The sequence below is a fragment of the Muscardinus avellanarius genome (assembly GCF_963383645.1).
Source record: "Muscardinus avellanarius genome assembly, chromosome: 1".
NCBI lineage: Eukaryota > Metazoa > Chordata > Mammalia > Rodentia > Gliridae > Muscardinus > Muscardinus avellanarius.
In genome coordinates, this window is record NC_137786.1 from 207,822,950 (window position 1) to 207,848,083 (window position 25,134).

The window sequence follows — 25,134 nt, forward strand, 5'->3', positions numbered from 1 at the left end:
TTAGTTGAAGTCTTACAGATGGTATGAAGTTTAATAATAAAGTTAGATATTTTTTACTGCCTTTTGTGCTTTATCTTGGTTTTATTTACCTCCAGTATAGCTAATTGTGATAGATTTTTCAACTTCTGTATTTTCAATTTTCTGTATTATATCTTTTAACCTGGTTACTGAGGCTATAAGTGCCCCTTACCAGAATTCTATTTTATTACTTTTGCTAAGGAACTGGATATGTTCATATTTATTGTGATTATTTTAATTATTTTCTGTTTTATTTAGATTTGTTTATTCCCTATCCAACCCTTAAAATAATAGTTGAATTGTTGTCTCATGTACTGAGTATCTTTTCTTTGGGGTCCTTTCTAGTAAAAGTAGTCTAGGAGACATCCAGAGGGTGGTTTTTTTTTTTTTTTTTGGTGGTACTAGGGGTGGAATCCAGGGACTTTTCTACTTCTGGGCTATTTTATACTATTTTATACTTTATTTGGAAGCAGGGGCTCATTAAGTTGCTGAGAGCCTCACTCAGTAGCTGAGGCTGGCTTCAAATCTGTGCAATCCTCCTGTTTCAGCTTCCCAAGTGCTGGGATTACAAGTGTATGCCACCACGCCCGGTGACATCCAGAGTTTTTATCTTAGCAAATCAAGATGATCTTAAACCAAAGGGTAGTTTTCTTTTTTCCCTCTTGCAGAGCAATGAACTAGTATACTGCTCATAGTTGAAATGGTAACCTGGAAGTATATCATTTAAGATGAAGTATATGAAAGATAACATGCCCATGGGCTTATTCAGCAAATACTCTTTTTAAATATGATCTTTTCATTTGAATTCTTTGAAGGAGGGAGGTTCAACGATTTTAATGCTGTAAATGTCTGTCTGATAGGCTCACTTGGCAAAAGCAGGATCCTAACCAAATTGTGGCTCACATTCATGTGAGCAGGGATTATATGTGTAGCCTATGTAATGTTCTTTTCCCTTTCTTTCTTTCTTTCTTTCTTTCTTTCTTTCTTTCTTTCTTTCTTTCTTTCTTTCTTTCTTTCTTTCTTTCTTTTGTGGTACTGGGGTTCCTGGAAGCCCTTCTACCTCCGGGCTACACTCCCAGACCTATTTTATACTTTTTTATATTTGGAAACAGGGTCTCTTAAGCCAGCGTGGCTGGCTTTGAAACTGTGAGATCCTCCTGTCTCCTCCTCCCAAGCGCTGGGATTACAAGCGCGTGCCACGCCCGGCTGTAATGTACCTTTTCTAAATAGCCTAAAGAATAAGCAGTGTTGTTTCATTGGCTTACAGGCATTTGATATTATTCAGCAATGGTTGGAGTATTTATATTTTTTCTTAGTTCACTGTTAAACTTACTCTTTAATGTATTAGTTAAGCTGGAGTGTTTCTAAAAAGAATATTTAAACCCAATTTGAGACTTAGAAGATTGCTTGGGTTTTGTCATTTTTGCATGGTCAAACTGGTTATATACCTTAAATATGGAGTGTAATTCTATCCTTTTTTTCCCCTTTGTAGGGCAAACTTGATGATTACCAGGAACGAATGAACAAAGGGGAAAGGCTTAATCAAGATCAGCTGGTAAAGATGTTAAATTTTATTAAAGATTTATTCTTTACAATTTTGAGTAAGAAAATTAATTTTGTTCTGTGTTTTTGGTGAAATTAGGTTCTGTTTTTGTCATTTTTAGGATGCTGTATCTAAGTACCAGGAAGTCACAAATAATTTGGAGTTTGCGAAAGAACTACAAAGGAGTTTCATGGCTTTGAGTCAAGATGTAAGTAAAAGATAGTATATGTGAAGTGCTAAGTATAGTGTTAAAAGAAAGTCTTTTTTTTAAGGTGTACTGGGGATTGAACCCCCAGGAGCATTCTACTTCTGAGCGACACTTTCAGCCCTATTTTTTATTCTGAGACAGGGTCTCAATAAGTTGCAGAGGGCCTCTGCAACTTAGCCAGCTGAGGCTGGCTGCGAACCAGAGATCCTCCTGTCTCAGCCTCCCAAGTACTGGAATTACAAGCATACATCATCACACCCATATCCCCAGCCCTATTTTATTCTTTATTTTAAAACAGGATCTCACTAAGTTGCACAAGGCCTCACTAAACTGAGACTGGCTGCAAGCCTGTGATTCCTCTGTCTTAGCCTCCAAAGTACTAGGATTGATTACAAGTATGTACCACCACACCCAGCTTTAATAGCATGTTTTATTTATTTTTTTTTTGAGTTTGTTTGTTTATTTATTTATTTGTACTGGGGATGAAACCCAGGGGCCTTCTACCTCTGGGCTATACTCCCAGACATATTTTATTTGGAAACAGTCTCACTAAGTTGCTGACAGCCTTACTAAGCTGTTGAGACTGGTTTCAAACCTGCAGTCCTCCTGTCTCAGCTGAAAAATGTCTAATGAAAAGACTGAGTTTGAGAGAGGGAGGATAAACATGTATAGTAGCTACCTTAAAGATTTCATTGGCGTAAAACAGCAAATTTATATAAACATTTTTCTTATGTCTGTTCATATCATAATTTTATTAACACAAAATAAAGAGGCTTCTGTAATTGGTTATCACTTTATTAGGGATTTAAAGGCACGCAGCCGACTTATGTCTTCACTGCTCATGTATCACTCCTTGATGCAATACAGTGTTGGGTTTTCCCCAAATACCTTTTGATGTATCAGAAGCATTTGGTAACAGCATAAAATGAAAGTTGAATAATTTGTTGAGACCAGTAAGCTAAGCCTTTTGAATTAATGTAGCTTATTTGAGGAAGAGCTAATAATACTGAAATAAAGTTACCTCTGATTTGGTAAAATGAAAAAATCATTGCAGGATGAGAAACAATGCTGTACAAGGATTAAGAGATCTGATGCAGGAACCAGATTGCCCCGAGTTAAACCTGACTTGGCCAGTTGTTACATGACCTTGGATTCGTTACTTAATTTCTCTGTTCCTATATGTTCTGTTAAGGCTTTCCAGAGAAATATTGAAAGAAAGTTGACAGTCCATCACAGTACTTCAGTTTTCTAACCAGTAAAGTGGAAGTAATTATACCTACCTCATAGATTGAGGAGTATGGGATACTATATATTTTCCCCCTTTCTTTTTGCAGGTCTGGGGATGGAACCCAGGGGCATTCTTTCTTTCTTTCTTTCTTTTTTTTTTTTTTGGTAGTACTGGGAGTGGAACCCAGAGGCTTTCTACCTCCGGGCTATATTCCCAGACCTATTTTATATTTTATTTGGAAACCGAGTCTCACTGAGTTGCAGAGGGTTTGCACTAAGTAGCTGAGGCTGCCCGCGAACCGTGATCCTCCCGTCTCAGCCTCCCAAATGCTGGGATTACAAGAGTGCGCCATCACACCTGGCTCAGAACTAATATATTTTAAGCATTTAGTGTTTTTACTTAATACATTTGATTAAAGAAGGAAATTTTGATGATTTGGCTAAAAAAAAGGTTATTTTAAATTATACCCAGTATCTTGATCTGTTTTGTGCTGTTAGAATAGCAGAGACTGGATAATTATTTTTTTTGTGGCACTGGGGATTGAACCTAGTGGCATTCTACCTCTTAGTTATACCCCCACCCCTATTTTATTTTTATTTGGAAAAAAGAGTCTCACTAGGTTACCGAGAGACTTGCAAAGTTTCTGAGGGTGGTATGGAACCTGTGATCCTTCTGTTTCATCCTCTCAAGTACTGGGATTACAAGTGTGCGTACCATGTACAGTTTGGGTAATTTATAAAGAACAGAAATTAGCCGGGCGTGGTGATGCATGCTTGTAATCCCAGCATTTGGGAGGCTGAGACAGGAGATCATGGTTCCTGGACAGTCTCAATTACTTAGGTCCTTTGCAACTAAGTGAGACCCTGTTTCAAAAATAAGGGGAAAAAATAGGGCTAGGGGTATATCTTGGAGGTAGAATGTCACTGGGTTCTGTCCCCAGTACTTCTCCCCACCAAACAAACAAACAAACAAAAAAAAGTAAGAAATTTAGGAGGTTGGGAAGTCTGAAGACCTTGGTACCGATAGCTGGTGAAGATCATCTTACTGTGTCCTCACATAGTAGAGGGTGAAAAAGGTAGGGGAGTGAACCCACTTCTGTAAGCCTTTTTTTTAAATTTATTTTTGTAGGTCTGGGGATGGAACCCAGGGGCATTTGACCTCCGAGCTACACCCCCTGCCCTATTTTTTATTCTTTATTTTTAAACAGGGTTTCACTAAGTTGTGGAGAGCTTCACTCAATAGCTGAGGCTCTCCGGGAACCGGGATCCTCCAATCTTAGCCTCCCAAATGCTGGGATTACAAGCGTGCACCACCACGCCCGGCTGTAAGCTTCTTTTACAGTGGTATTTACTCACTTATGAGGATAGAGCTCTTATCTCCTAAATAATCTCCTTAAAAGGTCTCATCCCCCCAACACTGTGTTAGGTTAAAGGGATTAAGTTTCTAACTTACAAATTTTGGAGAACTTGTTTCACTTAGCTTACTGTAGGCCAGAATTTCACTGATGATGAATCATGACCAATTTTTTTTTTAACATTGTTTATAAAAGCAATGTCATATAGTTTAACGGTAAATCTGTTTCTGATGCTATTGTCACTGTATAAATTAAAATATCTGTATCCTTTGTTTCTTTTATTTTTTGCAGTACTGGGGATGGAACCCAGGGGCATTCTACCTCCAAGCTACACCCTAAACCCAGTTTTTATTCTTTATTTTGAAACAGGGTCTTACTGCATTTCAAAGGGCTTCACTAAGTAGCTGAGGCTGTCCTTGAACCACGATCCTCCTGTCTCAGCTTCCCAAATGCCTGGCTTTCTTTCTTTCTTTCTTTCTTTCTTTCTTTCTTTCTTTCTTTCTTTCTTTCTTTCTTTTTCTTTCTTTTTAATTTTTATTGGTGCATTGTAGTCATACATCTTAAGAGGCATACATGCACACATACATCACTCATTTAGCCCTTGCCCAGTTCTCACTCCATTTCCTCCCCCCTCCCTGCTTTGTTCTTTATAACTCTTTTTTTCAGAAACTTGTCTGGGTTTTATCTTTATTGGCAGTAACTTTTTTTTTTTTTTTAGCTGATTCACTGGTATACTTTCACAGTTATTAAACACCTTTTTGGTTTAGTAGCCAAGAGCTTCTTTTTAATTTTTTTGGTATTACTGGGGGTGGAACCCAGAGGCTTTCTACCTCTGGGCTACACTCCCAGTGCTATTTTATATTTTATTTGGAAACAGGGTCTCACTAAGTTGCAGAGGGCCTCACTAAGTAGCTGAGGCTGGCTTCGAACCTGTGCCATCCTCCTGTCTCAGCCTCCCAAGCATGGGGATTACAAGCGTGCGCCACCACGCCTGGTTTAGCCAAGAGCTTCTTTAGCAGAGTTCTAGCTACTTTTTCTTGTTTTCACCTTTTTCCTTACTGAAACTGCTAGTTCAGACCTGGGTGTGGTGGCACATGCTTGTAATCCTAGTACTTGGGAGGCTGAGACAGGAGGATCCGGGTTCATGGCCAGCCTCAGCTACTTAGGTCTTCTGCAACTTAGCGAGACCCTGTTTGAAAATAAAGAATAAAAAATAGGGCTGGGAGTGTAGCTTTGAGGTAGAATGCTCCTGGGTTCCACTCCCAGCACCCCAAAAGAAAAAAAAAATTAAAACTGCTCGTTCATAAAAATTTTCTTTATAATTTTGTTTGTTTTCTTGACTTTATTTCATATTCCTGCTTCTTCCTGTTTTCTGCCTCTCTCTACTACCTATAAAAGACCTTTAAAAAACTGCTTCTCCAAGATTGAAAAGCTCATCCATCTCAACACATGCTATATTATTATTATTTTTTTTTTGGTGGTACTGGGGTTCCTGGAAACCCTTTTACTTCCAGGATACACTCTCAGAACTATTTTATACTTTTTATTTGGAAACAGGGTCTCTTAAGCCAGCGTGGCTGGCTTCGAACCTGAGCCATCCTCCTGTCTTCGCCTCCCAAGCGTGGGGATTACAAGGGTGCGCCACCAGCCAGGGTGCTAAATTCTTCCTTGGAAGCCGGGCGTGGTGGTGCACGTTTGTAATCCCAGCATTCTGGAGGCTGAGATAGGAGGATTGCAGTTCCCGGACAGCCTCAGCTACTCAGTGAGGCTCTCTGCAACTTAGACCCTGTTTCAAAATAAAGAATAAAAAATAGGACAGGGAGTGTAGCTTGGAGGTCAAGTGCCCCTGGGTTTCATCCCCAGACCTGCCCCCCCCCAAAAAAATTTGATCATCATCATTTAGAAAGATCTTATCTGTCTGCTCACGAATATACTGTTTATTCACTTTATTGCGAAGATACCTTTTTTCCATATTGCTGCCACTAGAGTTTTGCCTTGTTATTATAGCCTTTGTCATTCCTCACAAGTTTCCTCTATTTCTCCCTTTAATATAGATTTCGTATTATTTTGGTTTTCTGTCTTAATCCTAGTGAGGCTTAATAAAGGGAAAAGATGGGAAGGAAAACATTATTCTGGCTCTTGAAAAGACTGGCCTTTTTCTCTCCCCAGACTGAGGCTAAACATGAAAAGGAGGAGAGAATGACTTGAGTTTTGTTAATGCTGTCATTTGAACATTTTCAGAGAAGGAAAAAGATAGTTTGAAAATAATTCATAGTTACCTTTTACTGCCATATTTTCTCTGCCAGCATCCTCTTTATTTGCTGAGATAAATCAGTTGCTATTAGTATGTTGTAGTGCATTTCTAATAGTACATTGTTTGGAGTGAGGCAACAGTGGTGGGTTTTGGCATCTTATGAGGTAATAAGAGAAATTATCTTTTATATTCCATAGAGGAGATAAATGTAGGTTATCCTATCATGTTGTGATTCAGATTTTTTTTTTTTTTTTGTGGTACTGGGGTTCCTGGAAACCCTTCAACCTCCGGGCTACACTCCCAGACCCATTTTTATTTTTTTATTTAAAAACAGGGTCTCTTAAGCCAGCGAGGCTGGCTTTGAACCTGCCTGATCCTCCTGTCTCTGCCTCCCAAGCACAGGGATTACAAGCGTGCACCACCACGCCCACTTTGATTCAGATTTAATTTGTTTAATCCTTTTAACTTTTTTTGTGTATGTGTGGTGCTGGGGATTGAACACGGGCATTCTACCTCCAAGCTACACCCCCAGCCCTATGTTTTATTCTTTATTTTGATCCGTGAACCCTAACCTCCTGTCTCAGCCTCCCAAATACTGGGATTACAAGTGTGTGCCATCACACCCAGCTTCAGTCCTTTAACTTTTATACTCTTGTTATGGAAAATTTTAAACATATATGCAAAAAAAGAAAATGATGAACGTCTTTGTGCCTGTACCCAGCTTCTATAGTTATATCTCTTGACTAATTATTTCACATATACCCAATCCTTTTCCTTGCTCTAATCTGCTGCATTATTTTGAAACAAATTCTAAATATTTTGTTAAACAGTAAAATCTTATAGACTGATGTTCTGAATTTCTTATGCCTACTTAACATATATGCATATATAAATACATTTTTGTGGCACTGTGGATTTGAACCAAGGGAGGTTTCTACTGCTGAGCTACATCCCCAGCCCTTTTAGAGTTTTTTTATTTTAAGACAGGCTCTCAGTAAGTGGCTTGAGCTGGCCTCAATCCTGTGATTCTCCTGTCTCAGCCTCCCAAATTACCTGTTTATAGCATGTGCTACCATGCCGGGCGCAGACCATTATCTTTTATTTAGTGGAACTGGTGATCGAACCCAGTGGGATTCTACTTTTGAGCTCTACCCCCATCCCAATTTTATTTCTTATTTGAAAATAAGGTCTCATTAGTTGCTAAGGCTCTTCTTCGATCCTCCTGTCTCAGCCTCAGAGTACTGAGATCGGGCCGGGCGTGGTGTCTCTCTTGTAATCCCAGCACTTGGGAGGTGGAGACTGGAGGATCGTGGTTTGTGGACAGCCTCAGCTACTTAGCAAGGCCCTTTGCAACTCAGTGAGACCCTGTTTCAAAAATAAAGACATAAAAAATAGCACTGGGGGTGTAGCTCAGAGGTACAATGCCCCTGGGTTCCATCCCTGGTACCACCAAAAAAAAAAAAAAAAAAAAAAAAAAAGTACTGAGATCACAGGTGTGTGCCACCACATGTGGCTTAAAACATTGTATTTTAAACTGAATTTGTAAGTTCGGAATCCTTTTGTGTGTTGGGATCAGATCTCATTTATTAAATAGGACTTTTTCACACTGAACCTAAAATGGATTGAACAAAATAAGTTTTATTTAAAAACTGCCAGCAAAGCTGGGCACGGTGGTGCACTTTTTGTAATCTCGGCATTCAGGAGGCTGAGACAGGAGGATTGTGGTTTGCAGCCAGCCTCAGCTACTTAGTGAGGACCTTTGCAACTAAGTGAGACCCTGTTTCAAACTAAAGAATAAAAAACAGGTGAATGCCCCTGGGTTCCAACCCCACTAGAGGGGGAAAAACACACACACACACACACACAAACCTGCCAGTGTCCTCATTTTTTTTTTATTTTTTAAATTTTTTGCGGTACTGGGGATGGAGCCCAGGAGTATTCAACCTCTTGAGTGACACTCCCAGTCCTATTTTTTGATCTTATTTATTTTTGAAACAGGGTCTAGTGTTGCAAAAATTGTTGCAAAGAACATCACTAAGTAGCTGAGGCTGTTAATGAACTACTGATTCTCTGGTTTCCACCTCCTGAATGCTGGGATTACAACTGTGCTCCACCATGCCAGGCCCGCATCCTCTTATAAAGACACATCCATTTTACTATTATTAATTGTGGTAACCAGTTTGCTGAATTTAGGGTTTGGGGCAGGAGGCAGGTGGTGGGTTTTCATTTTTAGGGAATAGAAGAGTGGCCGGGCATGGTGGTGCACATTCATAATCCCAGCACTTGGGAGGGTGAGACAAGAGGATCCAGTTTTGTGGCCAGTGCCAGCTACTTAGTGAGGCCTTCTGCAACTTAGTGAGTCCCTGTTTCAAAAATAAAGAATAAAAATTGGGCTGGGGTATAGTTTGGAGGGAGGTAGAATGCCTTTGGATTTAATCTCTAGCACCACAGGAAAAAAAAGTTAGTAGGTACTTAAAAGTTAGATTTTTGTCACCTTATGTTAACTTTATTTTTGCAGATTCAGAAAACAATAAAGAAGACTGCACGCCGGGAACAGCTTATGAGAGAAGAAGCTGAACAGAAACGTTTAAAAACTGTACTTGAACTACAATATGTTTTAGACAAATTGGGAGATGATGAAGTACGAAATGACCTGAAACAAGGTTTGAATGGAGTGCCAATATTGTCTGAAGAGGAATTGGCCTTGTTGGATGAGTTCTATAAGTTAGTTGACCCTGAACGGGATATGAGCTTAAGGTACAGTGATATTTAATAATAAAAGTTAATGCTACTGTAAGCCAAAACGGAAAGGTAATTAATTAGCTATGTTATTGTTACAAGGTTGAATGAGCAGTATGAACACGCCTCCGTTCACCTGTGGGACTTGCTGGAGGGGAAGGAAAAATCCGTATGTGGAACAACCTGTGAGTATCACAGATAACCTAAAATTGTAAATAAGAATCTTTAAAAATGTATTTTATTTAATAGTAATATTAGCTTAAGAAAACTTATAAGTGTTATGGGTAACATTCATCCACTATTTACTTTTGACTTATTTCTTTTTTGCATCCTGTTTTTTGGGCATGTTTTTGTGTATGTGTTGTGTACAAATTAAAATATAGCAACAATCCAACTAATCTGTAAAGATGAACATACTAACTGCAAAATTTTATTTTGTTGCGCTCGGTGTGTTGATTTTTTGTTACTGTGACAAAATACCTGTAATACAAGGTGCCAATGTTTAGTTTGGCTCACAGTCAGAGGTTTCAGTACATGGTCAGCTGAATCTGTTGATCTGGGGTCAGTGATGAGGAAGAACATGGTATGGAACGCATGGTGAAATAAAGCTGTTTACCTCAGTGCATCCAAGAAACAGAGAGACAGGAAGAGGCTTGGGGTCTCAATATCCTCTTCAGAGGCACAGCCCCAATAATGCAGCTTCCTGGCTGTGACCACCAATTCTTTTTTTTTTTTTTTTTTTCTTTTTTTGAGGTACTGGGGATGAACCCAGGGGCATTCTACCTTCAAGCTACATCTCCAGTCCTATTTTTTATTCTTTATTTTTGAAATAGGGTCTCACCAAGTTGCAAAGGATCTCACTAAGTACCTGAGGCTGTTCACAAACAGCGACAGCCTCCCGTCTCTGCCTTCACAGCCTCCTGTGTCTGCCTCCCAAATGCTGGGAATACAAGCATGTACCACTACGCCTGGTTTGACCACCAATTTTATAACATATGGGCCAAACCATACCACTAGGGATCTAAAGTAGACCCTCACAAGTGCTGGACAAGTGCTTTACCACTGAGCTGTATCCCTAGCCCCTTTACAGGTTTTATACAAAACTGTGTTTGAAGTTGACACCATAATCCCAGCATATGGGAGACTGAGACAGGAGGATCATGGTTTGCGGATGGCCTCAGCTACTTAGTAAGGCCCTCCACAACTTAGTGAGACCGTGTTTCAAAGTAAAGAATAAAAAATAGGGTAGTGGGTGTAGCTAGGAGGTCAAAATGCCTCTGGGTTCCATTCCTAGACCCACAAAAAAGAAAAATAAAAAATAATAAAAAATAAAAAAATGAAGTAGATACCAGATTGACTTTCCCAGAGTTTATGGTATTAGAATAGGGACCTTTTTCTCATGGCTGAAGTTTTGTGAGAAATAACTGCATCTTATGCATTCTAGTCAGGACTATTGTTTTAGTTTTTTTTTTTTTTTTCAGTACTGGAGATTGAACCTAAGGACATTCTACCTCTGAGCTACACATACCCCAAACCTTCATATTTTTTTATTTTGAAACAGGATCTTGCCAGGTTGCTGAGAGTGTGGCCTAAGTTGCTGAACCTGCGGTATTGCTGTCTCAGCCTTCCATGTGGGATTACAGGCATGTGCCACCATGTCTGACTGCCTTATTCTTTCTTTAGTGTTCAGATTCTTGTTTATCTGGAACATTTTAATTTTTCCTTCTGTATCTTAAAAATGCTGTCAGGCTGGGAGTGGTGGTGCACACTTGTAATCCCAGTATTTGGGAGGATGAGACAGGATTATTGGAGCTTCGCGGCTCCAGCCTTTAGCTACTTTACTTAGTGAGACCTCCGCAACTTAGCCAGACCCTGTTTCAAAATAAAGAATAAAAAATAGGGTGGGGGTATGTATAGCTTGGAGATAGGATGCCCCTGGGTTCTATCCCCAGTACTACAAACAAACAAACAAACAAACAAAAAACTACCAGTTTTCTGCATGTGAGCTCCTTAACCTCAAATATGCATTCATGGCTTTTTTTTTTTTTTTTTTTTAAATTGTGGACCTGGGGATGGAACCCAGGGGCATTTTACCTTTGAACTCTACCCCCAGCCCTATTTTTCATTCTTACTTATTTGTTTGTGGTGCTGGGGATGGAACCCAGGGGCATTCTACCTTTGAGCTACACTCCTAGCCCTATTTATTATTCTTTATTTTGAAACAGTCTCACTGACTTGTAAAGGGCCTCACTAAGTAGCTTAGGCTGTCTGCAAACCACGATCCTCCTTTCTCAGCCTCCCAAATGCTGGGATTACAAGTGTGTGCCACCATGCCCAGCTTTGTCTTTGCCTTTTAAATTAAATGTCTTTTGAATCTCTTTTTTATTACTCTTATCTAATGTGTCGTGTGTCCCCCCCCCCCCCGCCCCGGTATTGGGGATGAAACCCAGGGGCGTTCCACATCTGAGTTATACCCCAAACCCTATTTTATTCTTTTTTTTTTTTTTTTTAAACAGTGTCTCACTGAGTTATGGTTGGCCTCACTAAGTAGCTAAGGCTGGCCATGAACCTGTGATCCTCTTGTTTCAGCCTTCTAAGTACTGGGATTACAAGCATGGGCCACCACTCCCACCTCTTAATGTCTATGTGTGTATGTGTGTTTTTTTTTTTTTTTTGTTTTTTTTTTTTTTTTTTTTTTTTTGCAATAGTGGGGATGGAACTCAGAGGCATTCTGTCTCCAAGCTACCCCTTCCCCCAGCTCTGTTTTATTCTTTATTTTGAAACAAGGTCTCATTGATTTGCTGAGGGCCTCACTAAGTAGCTTACACCCTCTGTGAACTGTGAACTGCAATCCTCCTGTCTCCGCCTCCCAAATGCTGGGATTACAAGCATGTGCCACCATGCTTGTCTTTTACCTTTTTTTTTTGTGGGTCTGCGGATGGAACCCAGGGCCATTCGCCCTCCGAAATACACCCCCTGCCCTATTTTTTATTTTGAAACCGGGTCTCACTGAGTTGCCGAGGGCCTCACTAAGTAGCTGAGGCTGTCCGCAAACCGCAATCCCCCGGTCTCAGCCTCCTGAATGCTGGGATTACAAGCATGCACCACCATGCCCGGCTTTTCTTTAACTTTTTTTTTTTTTTTTCGGGTCTGGGGATGGAACCCCAGGGGCATTCGACCTCCGAGCTACACCCCCTGCCCTATTTTTTTTATTCTTTATTTTGAAACTGGGTCTCACTGAGTAGCAGAGGGCCTCACTAAGTAGCTGAGGCTGTCCGCAATCCTCCGGTGTCAGCTTCCCGAATGCTGGGATTATAAGCATGCGCCACCACGCCCGGCTCTTTTACATTTTTTAAAAAAGTTTTTTAGTTGCATTTGTCTTTAATTCATTCATGATTTGGTCTTTAACCAATCTTCTCCATTTTCCCTGTCCTTTTTCTTGTTCCCCATTCTTGAGTCACAGTGGCATCCTTTTCATTTTTTGCATTTGGCACTCTTTGTGTAAGACTTTGTAAATACTTTTTTTGCTGCCTGAAAACACTTTCCAATTCTCTATTCATCTTCTGTATTTCAGATTTTGCAGCAAATACACCAGGAAAGCTTCTAATGGTCACATCTTGACTAGGTCTAATTTATTGTGCCTCTGTGTAGTACTTTTTATGATGTAATTTTACAGTTTTGTTTTTGATACCTTCTCTGTTAGACTCTAAGCTTAGGTGGGTACTGTGTCTTTAACTACATTTTTGTATGCCTGGTGTTTATAATGTTCCCTAACATAGAGTAGGTGCTAAATAAATGATTATTGTATGAATAAATGTCGGGGTTTTTTTCCCTAACAAATTATTTTAAAAACAAATTTTGTCATGGTAGTGCACACCTATAATTCCTGTACTAGAGATGCTGAGACAGGATTACAGACTCGAGGCCAGCTGTAGCTATGTATGTATGTATGCATGTATGTATCTGTGTGGGTATGTATGTATGTATTTTTTGTGGTACTAGGGATTGAACCCAGGGTCATTTTACCTCTGAGCTATATACCTCAGCCCTATTTTATTTTTTATTTTGAAACGAGGTCTCACTAAGTTGTGGAGGGGCCATCCTCTGTCTCAGTCTCCCAGGTACTGACATTACAGGCATATACCACTATGTCTAGGTCCAGTCTTAATAATTTAACAAGACTGTTACAGTATAAAGATAGGGCTGGGAATATTTTTAGTAGAAAAATAGCTCAGAGCTGGGCGTGGTGGTATATATTTGCAATCCCAGCATTTGGGAGGCTGAGACCAGGAGGATTGCGGTTCTCCGCCAACCTCAGCTACTTAGGCTCTTTGAAATTCAGTGAGACCCAGTTTTAAAATAAAGATTAAAAAAATAGGTTAGGGGTATAGCTCAGAGGTAGAATGCCCCTGGGTTCCATTCCTAGTACTGCAAAAAATAAAGGACAGGTTCTTCTTTTCCCTATCAGAAAATGTAATTAATTAATTCATCCATCTCCCTCTCTCCCTCCCTCCCTCTTTGTGGTACTGGGGTGGAACCCAGAGGCTTTCTACCCCCGAGCTATACTTCAGATCTATTCATATTTTTTATTTGGAAACGGTCTGAGTTGCCGAGAGCCTCACTAAGTAGCTGAGGCTGGCTTTGAATCTGTGTGTTCCTCCTGTCTCCGCCTCCCAAGCGTGGGGATTACAAGTGGGGACCACCATGCTTTGCATCTTTCTTCTTCTTCTTTTTCTTTTTTTGTGGTCCTGGGGATGAATCCCAGTCGCCTCTACCTCCGGGCTATAACCTGACATTTTATATTTTATTTTGAAACAGGGTCTAAGTTGCTAAGAACCTCACTAACTAGCTGAGACTGGCTTCGAACCTGTGTGATCCTCCTGTTTCATCCCCCCAAGTACTGGGATTACAAGCATGTGCCACCGATTTTTTTTTATTATTATATCATTAAGATATATGAATACAGTGTACCACAAATGCAGATTTTTTATTTACCACAACATTTTATAGAATATTGAATCTTTTTCAAGCCTGGCATAATTAGTGTAACAGTCTAATTTATATATATATTTTTTAGATAAAGCTCTAAAGGAAATTGTTGAGCGTGTTTTCCAGTCAAACTATTTTGATAGCACCCACAACCACCAGAATGGGCTGTGTGAAGAAGAGGAGGCAGCCTCAGCACCTATAGTAGAAGACCAGGTAGCTGAAGCTGGTGAGTACTTAGGTGACTTTGAGCTTTAGTTTAGGATCTGGGTTTTCTTTTTCTATAAGTGTACTGCTTATTTAGTTTTTATATGTGTACACTTAGGTTTTTGCAGGCACATTCAGCCTGATTAAATGTTAAGACAAAGTATGTCAAGGTTAATGTCCTGAAATACAATCATTCAATTGTCTTACTGCTCTTGATCATCGTGATTATAAGTCTGTCGTTTTCTTGCTCTAAAACTAATTGATGGGGAGGAGGATGAGTGAAAACCTTTTATTGAAAGGATTTATAGATCTGACATGCTAGATTTAGAGGATGAATAATGTGAGTTTTTCTTTTTTTTAAATCATGAGATTATAACCTTATAATCTTGAATCATAAATTCTTCAGTGGCCAAGGGTCTTTTATAATTGATTTTAATATATACTGCAACACTACTTATGTAGCCATACACTAATATTAGCACTTTTATGGTAGCTTACAATGATGAATGAAATTCTTAATATAAATACACATATTGCTAGAGCACAAATATTGTAATGATTGAAAGCAGGAGTCTAGAATCAGACTGCCTGTATTCAAATCTTGGCTTCATTATTTACCAGCTATTTAACTGAATAAGTTACTGAAGTTTTGTGTACCTTGGGTTGTCCTTTTTAAAAAAATGATATGTAGTGTATATAACATGCCTGACACATAGTTAGCACTTTATATATATTAGCTGCTAATACATATAGATTGTACAGGGTGAAATTTATAGTCGATAACAATATAAGGCAGTCTTTTTATTTTCCTCTTAATGCTTTCCCTAAGTAAATTAAAACGGAGAATAAGATTTTAATCTATATGCAGAGAGAGAGAGAGAGAGTGAGTGAGAGTGTGTGTGTGTGTGTGTGTGTGTGTGTGTGTGTGTGTGTGTGTGTTTTATACTGGGGATTGTGGTACTAAGAGAGGGGGGGGGAAGAGTGTGTGTGTGTTTTATAGTGGGGATTGTACAGAGAGAGAGAGAGAGAGAGAGAGAGAGAGAGAGAGAGAGAGAGAGAGTGTGTGTGTGTGTGTATGTGTGTGTGTGTGTTATACTGGGGATTGGTACTGTGGATGAAACCCAGGGCATTCTATCTCTGAGCTACACCCTCAGCCCTATTTTTTATTTTTTTTAATTTTTGCAGTATTGCTGATGGAACCCAGGGGCAATTTATCTCGGAGAGACATCCCCAGCTCTATTTTTTATTCTTTATTTGAAACAGTGTCTCACTGTGAGTTGCAAAGGGCCTCACGGAGGCTGTCTGCAAACCATGATCCTCCTGTCTTAGCTTCCCAAATGTTAGGATTACAAGTCTGTGCCACCATGCTCGGCTTGTACTGGGGATTGAATTCAGGGACACTCTACCTCTGAGCTACACAACAACCCTTTTTATTTTTATTATTATTACTTTTTTGTACTGGTGGTTGAACCTAGATGCATTCTAACCTGTGTGTTACAACACCAACTGTCTTTATTTTGTATTTTGAAACATAAGGTCTTTCAAAGTTGCTCTCCCAAGCATTACAGGCTTGCAATACCAATCCTTGCTCTAGTTTTAATTTTGAAATGGAGTCTCTGTAGGTTGCTGAGAATCTTGCTAAATTGCTTAAGCTTAATTTTGAACTTGTGATTCTCCTGTCTTAGCCACCATACCTGGCTATATATTGTTTTATACGATTACTTATAAGAATAAAGGACTTTAATATAGTCATAATGTTTTATATTTGCATTATATCTGATTTAGAGTAAGTAATATGCCACAGTAATTTATTCAGGACTAAATGTAAAAATGTAAACATTAAATATAGCAACTTTCTATCAACTATAATTTTGTAAATAAATTCAGACTATGTGATGGTAAGCTGTTTACCTATTTAGATTTGTTTATTTTTGTGGTACTGTGGATTGAACCCAGGGGCATTTTGCCTCTTGAGCTATACTTCCAGTCCAATATTATTTTTTATTTGGAAACAGGGTCTTACTACATTGTGGAGTGCCTCACTAAGTTGCTGAGGCTGGCTTTAAACCTGCAATCCTCCTGTCTTATCCTCCTGAGTACTTGGATTACAAGGATGCACCCCCATGCCCTGCTCTATTTAGATTTTAAATAAAATTATTTAACCTTAAAAATATATCTTAAAATTATTTCATCATTTAAAAAAGAGTGTTTTTTTTAAGAACAGTTTGAGGTCCACAGTAAAAATTGAACAGATTATATAGCAGTTTCTCATATGTTCCCTATCCTTCCTTCTACATGCCCTTACGTCCTCTCTCCACTGTCACTACTCACCAGAGTGTGCATTGGTTAGAATTGACAACTCCTACATTGACAGGCTTTTATCACCTAGAGTCTGTAGTTTACAGTAGGGTTCACACTTGCTGTATATATACTGTGGGTTTGGACAAATATGTAATGACAAATATCCACCATTACAGTATCCTACACGCTACTATTCACTGACACAATAATAACCTTTGTTTTGCATAATTTTCTTAACTTTTTAGAACCTGAGCCAACAGAAGAATATACTGAGCAAAATGAAGTTGAATCAACAGAGGTATGTTTTTTTTTAAAACGTTAATGCTACCTGTACCTTTCTGCTTTTCAGACAGAAATCTCAACCATTTATTTTCCTTTGCAGTATGTAAATAGACAATTTATGGCTGAAACACAGTTCAGCAGTGGTGAGAAGGAGCAGGTAGATGAATGGACAGTTGAAACAGTTGAGGTAAGAGTGTATTACAAGGTTGATATTTTTGTCTTAGTAATCTTTATCTTTCTGGGGAACAAATTAAGATTGTTAGTCTTTTGAGCCAGGTGTGGTGGCGAATGCATGTAATCCCAGTACTTGGGAGGCTGAGATAGGAGGATCACAGGTTTATAGCCAACCTCAGCTACTTAGTGAGGTCCTTTGCAAATTAGTGAGACCCTATTTCAGAGTAGAAAATAGGGCTGGGGGTATAGCTAGAAGGTAGACTGTCCCTGGGTTTCATCCCCAGTATTGCAAGGGAAAAAAAAAAAGATTGCTAGTCTTTTGTAGTATTAGTACATTTATTTTAACAAATTCATTATACAAGACTTAAATTTTTTTTTTTTTTTTTTTTTTTTTTTTTTGGTGGTACTGGGGTTCCTGGAAACCCTTCTACCTTCGGGTTACACTCCCAGACCTATTTTTATATATATTTTTAAAATTTGGAAACAGGGTCTCTTAAGCCAGTGTGGCTAGCTTCGAACCTGCTGATCCTCCTGTCTCCGCCTCTCAACCGCGGGGATTACAAGCGTGAGCCACCATGCCCAGCCTATACAAGACTTAAATTTAAAAGATGGTTTGTTTCAGTGGCTATCTGCTAGAATTGGTGTTTGCTGATTTGGTTATAAAATTATCATATGTTATCCACAGATAACATAAAGTTATCTGTGGATTAATCTGTAAAAGTACAGGATAGTCTTTTACATCAGGTTGCTTTTTAAAAATCTGGGCTGACATGTTGATAGCTTCAGCAAAACTCACCTTCCAGAGAATCTGATGGAGTGACCTCTTAGACGCCTTGATCCTAATGCTGGTTATCAGGCTCCAAATATCCTCAGTGTTTCTTGGTATTTCTCTCAACATATATCAAGGCTTTTAATAGGTCCTCCTCGAAAGTTCAGAAAAGTAGCTTTAAGCTTTGAATAATATGCTCTTTTCTTTAAATTTGTTAATCAGATTCACTCCCCCAGTGTATGTTAGCACCTTTAGCTTTCTTAGTTAAGTGTCAAAAATGCATTATTGATAGCTGATAGTTTGAGTAAAGAATTGAGCCTTTACCCTATTAAATAACTTGCTGGATCAAATATTGTACCATTAAGCCCTAATATATATATAATGTATGTATATATTCTAGATAAGGAATACATTTTAGGAATGTTATAGGAAGCTTAGAAAAGAAAATCTATAGGATGGTGATTGATAGGGGAGGTATGCCAAACTATTTGGCTTTGAATAAATAGGTTGGATATGTATTTTTAGGGGGAGTCAGGGAATAAGTACGTTGTAAGATAGATGTTTGTAGCTAAGCACTTATTTTTTTATTTGAGAAATGAGAATTTTTTTTTTTTATTATTCTATACTGGGAATGGAACCCAGGGGCATTCTATCTCTGAAGCTACATCACCAGCCTCATTTTTTAAAAAAAAATTCTTTATTTTGAAACAGGGTCTCATTGAGTTCCAAAGGGCCTGAGTAGTAGCTGAGGCTGTACATGAACCTGATCCTGTGTCAGCTTCCCAAATGCTGGGATTACAAGCATGCGCTATCACACCCGGCTTGAGAAATGAGAATGTTACTGTATTTAGCACTATGCTGATATGATGTGTTTGTGGGTGGGGTTAGGTACTGAGGATTGAACCCAGGATCAGTCTTCATTTAAGTTATATTGCTATCCCTTTTTATTTTTTGTGTTGAAATAGACTGAGTATATTGCTGAGAGTCAAACTATACTGCTGAGGCTAATATCAAATCTGGGATCCTCCTGTCTTAAGCCTCCAAAATATTAGGATAGAAAGGTGTCTACTGCCATACCTGGCTCACCAATAAGATTTGTTCTTTATATTTGATGAGTTTTTCTAACACCTATCAATAAATGATTCTAGGAGTTTTTTAAACATCCTGAAGTTGATAGCAGACTGATAAGGTGGTTTTCATAATAAGCAACTTACTGATTTTTATCTTAGTGTTGTTTATAAAGGAAATAAGATTATGAGTATGAGCTCAACAGATGACTTTCCCAGGCTTGACAGCCAGACAGATTATAAATTTTATGTAATAAAACTTAGGATTTCTAAGACCAGAGAATTATTAAAATTCATAACCAGGGGAAATTAAGAGTTGGAAAAATTATGATGTTTTCTTGTATATTAGGTGTTAGGAATGGAACCCAGGGCATTCTACCTCCGAGCTACATCCCCAGCCCTATTTTTTATTTTGAAACAAGGTCTCACTAAGTTGTAGAGGGCTTCAGTAAATCGCTGAGGCTGTGATCCTCCTGTCTAAGCTTCCCAAGTACTGGGATTACAAGTGTGCGTCATGACAGCTAGCTAGGAAAAAAATTAGTAGAAGAGTGAATTTTGACTGTTTGTAGCAGTTTAAATGAAGTGATAAAAGCTTGATCCTGGGGCATTGGCAAAGAAAAATGGAATGGAAGAAATCCATATTCTATTTTAATTAATCTTTTTTTTGTGGTTCTGGGGGCATTCTACTTCTGAGCTATTTTATTTTTATTTTGAAACAGGGTCTCACTCGGTTGATGAGAATCTCACTACTTGGTAACGACTATCCTTGAACCTGAAATCCTCCTCTCTCAGCCTCCCTCATATTGAGATTATAGGTGTGTGCCACCAAGCCTGGCAGAAATCCAGATTTTAATAAGAATAGGTAACACTTAAATGCTGGCTACATATCAAGTTTTTAGGTAGATATATATTTGATACAGATAATATATTCAATTACTATAGAAGGTATAATATTGTATATATAATACATTTTTTTTTTTTTTTTTGGCGGGTCTGGGGGTGGAACCCAGGGGCATTTGACCTCCGAGCTACACTCTCTGCCCAATTTTTTATTCTTTATTTTGAAATAGGGTCTCACTGAGTTGCAGAGGGCCTCACTAAGTAGCTGAGGCTGTCCTTGAACTGTGATCCTCCAGTCTCCGCCTCCCGAATGCTGGGATTACAAGCGTGCACCACCACGCCCGGCTAAAATACATTATTTTTTAGAAGTAAGCAAAGTAGTCTCTCTTTGAAAGCAGTTTATAAAGTAAAACTGAGCCGAATGTGGTGGCATACTCTTGTAATCCCCACGCTTGGGAGGCTGAGACAGGAGGATCGCACAGGTTCTAAGCCAGCCTCAGCTACAGTGAGGCTTTCAGGAACTTAGTGAGACCCTGTTTCCAAATATAATATAAAATAGGTTTGGGAGTATAGCTAGAGGTAGAAAAGCCCCTGGGTTCCACCCCTAGTACCACTAAATAAATAAATAAAGTAAAACAAATACTACATAGTGATCTTACAGAGTTGAGAAAACTGAAAAGCAGTGGCATTGATTAGAATGCTAAGTTTGGCATAATTGTAGTTCATTTGAGTAACTATTTTAAGTCCTGGTGTTCTGTTGCAGTATAAAATGGTACAGGGAGGTGGAAGACCAACCATGAAGTTAATAAGTTAGAGCCCCTTTTTCTCTTCCACCTTCTCTCCTACTTCAGGTGGTAAATTCACTCCAGCAGCAACCTCAGGCTGCATCTCCTTCAGTACCAGAGCCCCATTCTTTGACTCCAGTGGCTCAGGCCGACCCCCTTGTGAGAAGACAGCGAGTACAAGATCTTATGGCACAAATGCAGGGTCCCTACAATTTCATACAGGTAGGAGCGTTTAAGTAAAAGACTATTACTGAAGTTAAGTTTAAATGCTCACATTATTTGACTTAATTTCATGATAATCCTGTGTAGGATTCTATGCTGGATTTTGAAAACCAGACACTTGATCCTGCCATTGTATCTGCCCAACCTATGAATCCAACACAAAACATGGACATGCCCCAGCTGGTTTGCCCTCCTGGTGAGTAATGGTACATTTTATGTGAGAGATAAAATATACAAACCACTACTGCTTTTAGGCTTTTCAAAGATTATGAATTTTTTTCCTTTACCAGGGATTGAACCCAGGGTCATACTACTTCTGACCTACATCCCCAGTCGCATTTTTTTATTCTTTATTTTGAAAAAGAGTCTCACTAAATTGCGGAGGACTTCACGAAGTAGCTGAGGGTGGCCGCAAAACTGCAGTCATCCTCAGCCTCCCAAGTACTGGGATTATAAGCATGCACTGCTATTCCTGACTTTTTTCCCCCCTTTTAATGCTTGCTAAACTTTTGATCTATTTAAAATGATGAGAAACTTTGTTTTTCCTATAATATTAATCTTGAGTACCATATTTTCTTTTTTTTTTTTTTTGTGGTACTAGGGATTGAACCTAGGACATTCTACCTCCAAGCTACGCTCCGAAACTTTACTCTTATTTACTTATTTATTTATTTATTTATATTTATTTTGGAACAGTTTCTTGTTCTGTTGATGAGTCTTACTACTTGTTGAGGTTGTCCTCAAACCTGTTCCAGTCTCTAAAGTACTAGGATTACAGGAATGCACCGTCATGCTGTTGAGTGTTTGGTGAAATTATGAATTTCATAATTTTTAAAACTTTGGATAGAGACATACAGAAAAGTGCATGTATGTTTTCACAAATCTAAACACACTGAGATCCAGAAATGGGGCATTATTAGTACCCCAGAAGCCCATCTTGTGTTCTTTGACTCAAAATTGTTTCCTTCTCTCCTAACTCCATGGTAATCACCAATTTTACCTTTTTTTTTGTGATTTGTGTAAGTGAAATTTTCTTTGGGTTTCTTTGGATATTTGTAGCTGGGAGAATTTTTGAATGTTATTTTCTAAAAATCAAAATGAGACACAACTATGAAGTGAGTAAAAAGGGATGCTGAAGAGGATAAAGGAAGAGAGAAACTATAAGATATTTAGTCTCATGTTTTTATACCTTTATTTCAGTAGTAGCATTAAGTAGAGTCAGAGCCTTGCATTAGGTTAAGTGCCTGTAGGAGTGTTAGCAATTTTGGATCTTCTTTTTGTCCTTCTCCCCCTCAAATCAAGTATTAGAAGCAGGAGGTGATATATACATAAAATCACATTCAGTGTTGCATAATCTTAAGTATTACAATGGTTCAGTAAAAGCACTTTTAGTGACAGTTAACTTGGCAAGTTAGTTAGGGGTTCTGTATTGTAAAGAGAGCTCTTTTTTGGGGGGAGGGTACTGGGAATGGAACCCAGGAGCATTGTACTCAGTGAAACAGGGTCTCACTGAGTAGCTGAGGCGCTCTGCGAACTGTGATTCTCCTGTTTGAGCCCCCCCAATGTTGGGAAAGAGAATTCTTATATCTGACACATCTGCACTAAGAGTAAGAAAATAGTCAAGTTAAATCTGATAGAAATCAGTCAGTTTTCTTTAAATTGGTGCATTACAGTCTCACTTCATAGTGATAGTGACACAAATGTACCCAGCACTTGGTGAGCTTTCCCCCAGCTCCCTTCCCACTCTTTTCTTCCCCATACAGGATATTCTAGTCATAGGTATTTTTTATTTATTTATTTATTTTTTTTTGCAGTACTGGAGCTGGAACCCAGGGGCTTCTACCTCCAGGCTACACCCCCAGACCTATTTTATATTTTTATTTGGAAACAGGATCTCACTGAGAGCTTAGAACCTCGCTAAGTTGCAGGTGCTGGCTTTGAACTTGTGAACCTCCTTTCTCAATCTCCCAAGTACTGGGATTCCAAGTGTATTCCACCATGCTCTGCTGCCGTCATTGTTTTTTTAATGTTCATTTTCTGAGCTCTGCCAGAGGAAGATGTAGTTTTACCACCTGGTAAATTGTGCTAAAGTCAGCACATGTAGCACTGTTGCAATATGTAAGATATTCAACCTCTTCAGATATTCAGGCAATGTTGAGTCCATTAGGCTGCAGTTCTAGCCAATTTTTTTTTTTAAATGATTAACCATGGATTCTGTGTTTTTGATTATTAACCATGGTTGGGGAAGTAGGTGGGAGAGTACTATGAATTAACCAATAAGGTGTATACTAAATTGACTATTTTTTTCCTTTGCTTTTTTTTTTTTTTGCATTACTGGGGGACATTCTACCTCTGAGCTACACTGTCAGCCCTGGGATTTTTTTTGGTGGTACTGGGGGTGGAACCCAGAGGCTTTTCTACTTCCCAGACCTATTTTATTCTTTATTTGGAAACAGGGTCTCACTGAGTTTCTGAGAGCCTCACTAAATAGCTGAGGCTGGCTTCGAACCTGTGCGATCCTCCTGTCTCAGCCTCAGTCTTCCAAGTACTGGGATTACAAGCGTGTGCCACCATGCCCGGCTTGAGCATCTTAAAGTATATTTCTAGACTTTTTCTTCTGGGAAACATTTTTAAATTATATTAAAAGGTCATAATGTTAGTATGTACCTAAGGTCTTGAATATGAGCAGTGCTTCTTTTTTTCTTTTTTCTTTTTTTTCCTTTTTTGGTACTGGGGATTGAATGCAGGCATTCTACTTCTGAGCCCTATATTTTATTTTTATATTGAAACAGGATCTCACTAGGTTGATGAGAATCTCACTACTTGCTGAGGCAGTCATTGAACCTGTGATCTTCCTGTCTCAGCCTATCCTGTACTGGGATTTCAAATGTGCCACCATGCCCAACTACTAGTGTCCTTTTTAAAACAGTTTTTTTGGGGGCTGTGTGTGTGTGTGTGTGTGTGTGTGTGTGTGTGTGTGTGTGTGTGTGTGAGAAACTGGGGATTCAATTTAGGGGTCTTTGCTTTTAAGCTACACCCTAGCCCTTTTTCTTTTTTATTTTGAAACAAGGTCTCACTATCTTCCTGAGATTCTCCCTAAATCGCTGAGACTGGTTTTGAATTTTTAGTTCTCTTGTCTTGGCCTCCCATGTCCTGGGATTATAGGCATGTGTCACCATGCCTGGCTTATACTAATTTATTCATTTACTTATCTATTTATGTACATATTTATTTTTATGATATGGGGCATTCTACTTCTGAGCTATACCCCCAGCCCTATTTTTTATTCTTTATTTTGAAACAGGGTCTCATTAAGTTTTGGAGGGCCTCACAAAGTAGCCTCAGCTGCCTCAGCCTCAAACCCATTATCCTTTTTTCTCAGTCTCCGTACTGAGATTATAAGTGTGCACCACCGCAGGTGGCCTTTTACTACTTAAAGGCTTTCTGTGTGGATAACAGTGGCACTGATTATTTGTCTGTTATTTTCTGTACCTCCTTGTTGATACTTTTTTTATTTTCATCTAACTTTTACCCTTGAAAAACACAAAATGAAAGCAATTTTGAGATTCCACTAATAATCACTATCTGTAAACCAGAGTACTCGAAAGCTAAAATTTTACCTGTCCTTCCCAATTTATTTTTCTGCTCACTAAAATGTTTTAGAATTTTGCCATAGGAATTTTGTTATTAGCCACCTGAAAGATACTTAGATATAACCTTAAGGAAGTTGATTTTCTGTAACAGTAGTTCTTCTGTCAATTTTGCAGTTCATTCTGAATCTAGACTTGCTCAACCTAATCAAGTTTCTGTACAACCAGAAGCCACACAGGTAAGAATGATCAGAATATTTTTTCAGGTTTCTTTCTCAGCTTAGGAAAGTCAAGTATGCATTTGATCAGTGTTCAAATCTTGTGTTAAAATTCTTTGCCACGTGTAGTTATCAACTTTTTTTCTCACGAATATGTTCATCTTTCTTTTGATGACTTTTAAAATTGTTCTTAATTTTTCATTAAATGAAGGATGCTTTTTAATTTTAAACTGAATATAATTTCTTGCCATTTTGAAAGCTGGGAGCATTCATACTTACTGCACTAGGGTTTAACTTTGAGCTCCAAAAGTGTATTTTTTGCAGATTAGGTTTTATGCCCACAAATGCA

At 38.7% G+C, this 25,134-nt stretch overlaps 1 protein-coding gene across 5 annotated transcripts in view; it reads left to right on the forward strand.

The window, feature by feature from the left end:
* The window catches only part of CAPRIN1 (cell cycle associated protein 1), a gene marked incomplete at both ends in the record, with an annotated part of 50,708 nt that overhangs the window by 16,917 nt on the left and 8,657 nt on the right, over positions 1 to 25,134 (forward strand). For 4 of the 5 annotated variants that reach the window (XM_080715985.1, XM_080715986.1, XM_080715989.1 and 1 more), the window contains 10 exons: positions 1,511 to 1,573; positions 1,683 to 1,769; positions 9,124 to 9,362; positions 9,447 to 9,529; positions 14,422 to 14,559; positions 17,084 to 17,136; positions 17,221 to 17,307; positions 20,822 to 20,977; positions 21,065 to 21,173; positions 24,745 to 24,806. In XM_080715985.1, coding sequence (XP_080572111.1) covers positions 1,511 to 1,573; positions 1,683 to 1,769; positions 9,124 to 9,362; positions 9,447 to 9,529; positions 14,422 to 14,559; positions 17,084 to 17,136; positions 17,221 to 17,307; positions 20,822 to 20,977; positions 21,065 to 21,173; positions 24,745 to 24,806 — 1,077 coding nt within the window. The remainder of the gene's footprint in view (positions 1 to 1,510; positions 1,574 to 1,682; positions 1,770 to 9,123; positions 9,363 to 9,446; positions 9,530 to 14,421; positions 14,560 to 17,083; positions 17,137 to 17,220; positions 17,308 to 20,821; positions 20,978 to 21,064; positions 21,174 to 24,744; positions 24,807 to 25,134) is intronic. The other variant, XM_080715987.1, reaches the window with a different exon arrangement.